The following is a 7500-nucleotide window of genomic DNA, read 5'->3' as shown; positions in this document are numbered from 1 at the left end:
GGAGCGATGTTCCCTTCAGCCACACACAAAAGAAGCAACAGTTCACGCGTTGTAAAACCAGTCCTATAAAACAACGATAGAGCCTTGAAAACAATGGGATTGACACTCTAAAAGCGAGCAGTATAATGCATCAAGTCGTAATATGGACACTGACAAACTACCTTATGAATACGAATCTAATGAATACAAAAACATGCGGCACAAAAACATACAAAGAGAAGGGATTGTAAATTTCACAGCTCGTCCAAGCTCAGCGAATAATTAGAGGTTACAAACTTACATGCCGAGTCTCAGTGATATTAAAAATAATGGTCGAAGTTTGCGGATCATGAAAAAGCTAGCTGAACTGAGAACATTATTTTTAATAATCACTGAGACGAGGTATGTAACCTCTTTATTCCTCCTTTCTTCAGTTATTCAAAGAAAACAGGAGTTTTTGTGCTAAAGTTTGATCGAATCCTAATCACCCAACCTAGCTGTCTACCTGCGCATGCGATTGATTAATGCGCGGTTGTATAGTTCTGTGAAAATCATTCAATTCTGTTAACACTTCATGTCAGTTTCCCTGTTTTGAACTAAAATCAAGTACAAAGTTATGTTGTTATTCTGCGGCTGTGGCGGTAAAGGCAGATGTTGTGTGTTTTGTTTATGTTTTGATATCGCTAAGGAAATTTTCTTTCGACGAATGGAGTAGCAGACGAACTTTTGCACCTGTGTTCCAACGTTAAATACTGTATGAAGATCCAATTTCCGGGGCAAAACAGTGTATGTACCCAGTTAGCATTTTGCGTAAGTTCGAGGAGTGCTGAAACTGGTAATAGCAACTAAGATAGGGCTTAACATGTTAATTTCTAACATACCGACTTGAGGACGGGGTATCAGACTTTTCCACCAAACTACTACATTGTACTGATGAACTTTCTAAGATTCTATTGTGGATATATGTAAACAATTCAAGGATCAAAAGGACCACATCTGAAGAAGAGGGATAGAGGAACAATATATAACACACACAAATAGTAGCTTTACGGGTACGGTATATTGGAACGAAAACAGTTGGTACAACATTTTGAAACTAAATTTCAAGCTTCAACAAACACAAAAACGTGAAATCAAACGTGTAAATATGAATATTCTTAAACTGTGGTGCTTCTACTACCCCTCCCCCATACCCTGTTTGACAGAAACTATGCTTCTACTACCCCTCCCCCATACCCTGTTTGACAGAAACTATGCTTTACTACCCCTCCCTGTTTGACAGAAATTATGCTTCTACTACCCCTCCCCCATACCCTGTTTGACAGAAACGATGCTTCTACTACCCCTCCCCCATACCCTGTTTGACAGAAACTATGCTTCTACTACACCTCCCCCATACCCTGTTTGACAGAAACTATGCTTCTACTACCCCTCCCCCATACCCTGTTTGACAGAAACTATGCTTCTACTACCCCTCCCCCATTCCCTGTTTGACAGAAATTATGCTTCTACTACCCCTCCCCCATACCCTGTTTGACAGAAACTATGCTTCTACTACCTCTCCCTGTTTGACAGAAACTATGCTTCTACTACCCCTCCCCCATACCCTGTTTGACAGAAACGATGTTCTACTACCCCTCCCCCATACCCAGTTTGACAGAAACTATGCTTCTACTACACCTCCCCCATACCCTGTTTGACAGAAACTATGCTTCTACTACCCCTCCCCCATACCCTGTTTGACAGAAACGATGCTTCTACTACCCCTCCCTGTTTGACAGAAACTATGCTTCTACTACCCCTCCCCCATACCCTGTTTGACAGAAACTATGCTTCTAGTCTACACTGAGAAAAACGTTTTTCAAAAGACGTGACATTTAAAAAAAAATAGTTCTTATGATTGCGTAGCAGAAAAATAAAAAGAAAGGGAACCGTTAACCTCTTATGAATAATATATGTATGACATTTGAGTATGGGGTAACAGACTTTTGCACAAGAAACACTGCTGAATCGATAAGTAATATTGAAGAAGAAAAAGTGATTGTTCACCAAATTAGAAGTAATAAATGCTGTCTCTATTTAATTTGGGATATATGTCACTTTGGCGAGTGGCCTATTGTTATTCTACTTTCTGTTCTCAGGACTTCAGCCTTAACACACGTCAAGCATCGCTGTGAATAATTTCAAAATAGTGTTGAATCACACAGACACACACACACACAGGCACACACAGGCACACACACACACACACACACACTCATACACACAATCACACACACACACACACACACACACACACACACACTGACACACACACGCGCGCGCGGACGAACACACACACACACACACACACACACACACACACAAACACACGCACACACACACACAAACACACGCATACAAGGGCAGACTATTGTTGTAATACTAACCCAGCGCAGCGAGGAAGGCACTTGTCTGAATCCTCATTCTAGGTTGTGCTTCTCACTTGATGCCTGCATAATAGCAAGGAAAGCATTATCATGACACTGACTGTTGGCCTTTGAATTCTGAGTGTGGCAATATCTCCATGATTACACAAAATGAGTGTGACAATATCTCCATGATTACACAAAATGAGTGTGACAATATCTCCATGATTACACAAAATGAGTGTGACAATATCTCCATGATTACACAAAATGAGTGTGACAATATCTCCATGATTACACAAAATGAGTGTGACAATATCTCCATGATTACACAAAATGAGTGCTATAACGAAAGTGTTCTTATTTAATATAGCAAACCCGCATAATAAAACATCAGACAAACCCGCATAATAAAACATCAGACAAACCCGCATAATAAAACATCAGACGAACCCGCATAATGAAACATCAGACAAACCCGCATAATAAAACATCAGACGAACGCTTTTGGCGATGTTTTGTCCACCGAAAGATGCGTTCCCTGTACGCGGATGTTGCTAGTTGTTACGTTTTTCTTAAAGGGATAATATCTAACAAGAAAACTATATCAAATCGCCCAAAGATCTATACAGTTCAGGTTTGGGGTTGTAATCATGTGACCACTCGCCAAGAATACCTTAAAATAAACGTTTGAGCGCTGAATTACTCAAATTGAAAACGGCTGTGTTTTGAGTAGATTGACTGTAATTCTCATTGTGACGCCTTTTTGTGCGAGTCATAATTTTCGTCCTACCTTTCGACCGTGAGTATTTTAATGAACCAAAAGAAGAGATGGTTCTACCAAAAAAATAGATGCTTTCACCAAAAGAAAAGATGGCTTGAGTGACAAAGAATTAAAGTACCGAAAAAAAATATGATCCGCCAAAAGAATTGCTGTCTGAACAAAAAATAAAATAAACTGGCAAAAACAAATATTGATTGATTGATTGATTGAAATATACTCCGGCAAAAAAAAATATAATCAGGCAAAAGATTAACTACTTCGGGCAAAAGAAAATATAGTTTCAACAAAAGAATGGATAGTCATTCTCCAACACAGTGAAACACAGTGTGAGTGGTGGTCATTGTTTTGACTCACTGATTTCGCTTAAGCAGAGGTGATTTGTGATCACAAATTCAGCTGAATCAAGCAAGAACACAGATTCTGTCAGTTGAAAATGGAGTTTGAAGGTGGAGAGATGGATTTTGAGAGGATCGATCCAGTGAGATTTGATAATGATACGTCGGAGTCTGACAGTGAGCCACCAGCTACAAGACGACGGGGAATTGGAAAGCAGTGGACCAAAGACCGAGAATTCACATCGTGTGAAGAATCAGCAATGTACATGAAGGAGGTATGTTTTCGGTTTTTGTTGTTGTCACGTGTCTGTATATCCGTCCATATAGCAGTCCATTTAGCCTCTTACTGAATACATTGTGCCTGCTTGTTTATCTGGTTCTTCTGTAACTGTTTTTGTGTGTGTTGTTCTTGTTACTTGCGCTCATATTCATAATTATGACAAGTTACTCAGATTTAAAAAAATAAAATCTGTTTTTCATACAGGGTGGCAGATGGAAAGTGTACACTACAACGAAGACTACAGATGGACGGAAGGTCTACTACCAGTGCAATGAGGGCGCGTGTCGAGCTGAAGTTTTTCTTCTGTACAAGGCAGAAAATGACGCCGTTTTCCTCTACTCATCAGGAGAACATGACCACTCTCAAGGGGTGCCTAAACGTGGAATCCATCCCGACACAAAAAAGATCATCCAGCAGCTGTTCAATGATGGTGTCCAGAAACCACGGGCGATATTAGTCGCCTTGCGCAACAGGGGGTGCACAACGCTTCCAACAAAGACGCAGCTGAAAAATTACTTATCTACGATGAAGACCACCCTGTTTGGGCGGCATTCCATTTCCCTGGGAGAACTGGAAAGTTGGGCAGAGAAAAGGCGACTTTTACCAGAGGATGATGACGAAGTCTTCGTCTGTGGATTTGAGTCTGATGCTGGCTCATCGGAGTCGAGGTCGGGGTATTTTCGCATAGCTGTTTCAACCAAGCGCCTGTTGAAGCTGGGATCGAGAGCACAGAGTATCCATGCAGACGCCACCTACATGCGCATCTGGCAAGGGTTTCCCGTTCTCATCGTTGGGTACAGTGACGCGAATAGAAAATTTCATCCATTAGTGTTAGCAGTGACTGTTAACGAGACGAAGTTTGACTTCAGCTTCCTATTTTCCTCAGTGATCTACGGCGTCGGCTTGGCAACGGACAATGAAATCCAGTTCAATCCCACCCACATCATTGCTGATGCTGCGCCGGCTATCAGAAATGGGTTCGCACTGGCATTTGGGCATGAGGCCGAAAAAGTCATCATGTGTTGGGCCCATGTGGTAATGAATGTCGACAAACAGCTTGTGAACATCAAGAGCAAGCAAGTTCGGGCGTCTGTGAGAGAGAACATTTGCTTCTTCAAACGTGTCCCGATGAAGATTCCTTTCTTCATGCCTCAGAGCTTTTGATTCAGAAGTGGAAGGCGTCAGATGAAGAAGGAGTTGCAGCTTTCGTTGCCTACTTTGAGTCATCATGGTTGGATCAAAATTCAACGTGGTACGAGGGTTACGCACCAGGTTACCCCTCAACCAACAACTGCCTGGAAGCTACGAACCTGGCGATCAAGAGGCAAAACACTTTGAGAGAGAGGCGGGAAATGTCAAGATTTCTCGGAGTTGTTGAGAATGACATTGTAAAGAACTGGTCTATGGAACGAGCACCAAATGCAACCGCAGAGCACACCGAGATTGCCGAAGCACCACATCGCACACTGAAAATGTGGACAACAGCGTTTCAGTGGGCAACGTCACCAGCTGAGTCGCTGAAGACTGGGAACACGATCTTCGTGGGATCTTCAACCCTGGAAAAGGAGCTCAAGACTGCCATCCGAGAGACCGAAGAAAAGGTTGAATCATCGTCCTGGGCTGACTTCGAGGAGTATGCCACATGTCGGAGGTCGGTGTGGAAGATTACGATCGACGAAAACAATCAGTTTTTCTGCAACTGTCCGGAGTTCCTCAAGTGCTACGTGTGTCATCATTCCATGGGCATTGAAATTCGTCTGGAGGTGACCAACCCCCCTGCCCAGGCCAAGACAATCCCAATCGGCCAGAAGCGAAAGCGCGGGCGCCCAAAGCTGTCGAGGCAAGCGCTTATCAGGCAGTGAACACTGATTTTGACTGTCGAGGCAAGCGCTTATCAGGCAGTGAACACTGATTTTGACTGTCGAGGCAAGCGCTTATCAGGCAGTGAACACTGATTTTGACTGTCGAGGCAAGCGCTTATCAGGCAGTGAACACTGATTTTGACTGTCGAGGCAAGCGCTTATCAGGCAGTGAACACTGATTTTGACTGTCGAGGCAAGCGCTTATCAGGCAGTGAACACTGATTTTGACTGTCGAGGCAAGCGCTTATCAGGCAGTGAACACTGATTTTGACTGCTCTATACACTGATTTTATCATTTTCATTTAACTTTCTTTGGACGTACAATGGTGCGGGCATTCGAGTGACACTATTTTGTCTCTGAAAGTACACTAAACTTGGTATGTTTTGCTGACAGTAGCTATTTTGTTGTTGAAATAATTCGTTTTTTTGTTGAGAATTCTTTTGCACGTCTCATTTCTTTTTTTGGTAGAACCAATCGTTTTTTTGCTAGAAGCATCTATTTTGTGGGTGGAAACATCCGATTTTTTGTTGGAATATCTTTTGCTAACTAAGCAATTCTTTTGGTGAAAGCATCTATTCTTTTGATGATTTAATTTATTGCCGTATTTTATGTGCTATTCCCAGAGATACGTACATATTTGAAATTGAGCCAAGAGCTGCAGAGTTCGTTTTGGGAGTTGAATATATGACAACACACACGACGAAGGTCTCAGGATTAGTGTTTGAGCACTGAAAATAGGACCATCAGAGAGAAGATAGGACCATCAGAGAGAAGATAGGACCATCAGAGAGAAGATAGGACCATCAGAGAGAAGATAGGACCATCAGAGAGAAGATAGGACCATCAGAGAGAAGATAGGACCAGCAGAGAGAAGATAGGACCATCAGAGAGAAGATAGGACCAGCAGAGAGAAGATAGGACCATCAGAGAGAAGATAGGACCATCAGAGATGTGGACTTGCAACACTGCACCTATGACAACAGCACACCTCCTTTAAGAATGGCCGCTGCGGGAAGAAGCAAGTCGCGTGAAGCGATATAAAAACATTGAGTCAATCTGTCGGCATCAAACTAACAGATCAACACCCACAAAAAGTCATCGCCGAGACTATATTTAGATGGTCTTGACTAACTACACCTGAAGACCGAGACGGGTCACGCTCGTCTCCGCGAAGCGTGCGAACGTAGTACTGTACTTACTTAACCTAGTTTCTGTAATTCTGAGCACATTTTTAGAGTAAACATGACATATCTATATATTTTTGAATTGATGAGAAGATGACAGTGCGCGCCTCTAGCCGCGTAGAGACTCGCACACAGCGCAGCATACAGACGCAGCTCTGCTGGAAACTAAAGCTGTGTTTCCATATCGCGACGCGGCGGCGGCACGATGGTTGCGGCGAGGTGGCGGCAACGTCAAAACCGATCGCAACAGTAGTATCAAAGAACGCGTGTTTCCATATGTGCGACGCGACGGCGGTGCGGCGGCGACAGACCGCACGACGGTTTGGCGTCAAGATTTTGTTCGCTCCAGGGAGCGAAGATATTTGCTGCCGCGCGATATTCGCGTCCAAAGTGGGCGTGGTCTAAGTCCTTCCAAACATTCGAGGACCCCCCATAACCAGGTTTTGAGTCTATTTTGACTTTTTTTTCGTCAGATACATGTATTCCCTGAGCTGAACATAGTCCAGCAAAATAATTTCAAAGATTGTCAAAGGCACCGTGTTCGTTCCGCTTTTTGAGCATTTTGTTGAACGACAACAACAGCAACATTAATAAAAACGACAGCAACATTAATAACAACGACAACAACAGCAACATTAATAACAACGACAACAACAGCTACATTAAT

At 42.9% G+C, this 7500-nt stretch overlaps 1 protein-coding gene across 2 annotated transcripts in view; it reads right to left on the bottom strand.

Annotated features, from left to right (window-relative positions):
• The window catches only part of LOC138946022 (uncharacterized), a 21913-nt gene that overhangs the window by 8885 nt on the left and 5528 nt on the right, over nucleotides 1–7500 (bottom strand). For both annotated transcript variants that reach the window (XM_070317553.1, XM_070317554.1), the window contains exon 2: nucleotides 2409–2471. In XM_070317553.1, coding sequence (XP_070173654.1) covers nucleotides 2409–2445 — 37 coding nt within the window. In that variant the 5' untranslated portion in view covers nucleotides 2446–2471. The remainder of the gene's footprint in view (nucleotides 1–2408; nucleotides 2472–7500) is intronic.

Source organism: Littorina saxatilis, linkage group LG13 (genome assembly GCF_037325665.1).
Source record: "Littorina saxatilis isolate snail1 linkage group LG13, US_GU_Lsax_2.0, whole genome shotgun sequence".
In the NCBI taxonomy this organism is placed as follows: Eukaryota; Metazoa; Mollusca; class Gastropoda; order Littorinimorpha; family Littorinidae; genus Littorina; species Littorina saxatilis.
Note: the sequence above shows the minus strand (reverse complement) of the source record. Positions and strands in the feature narration are given on the sequence as shown.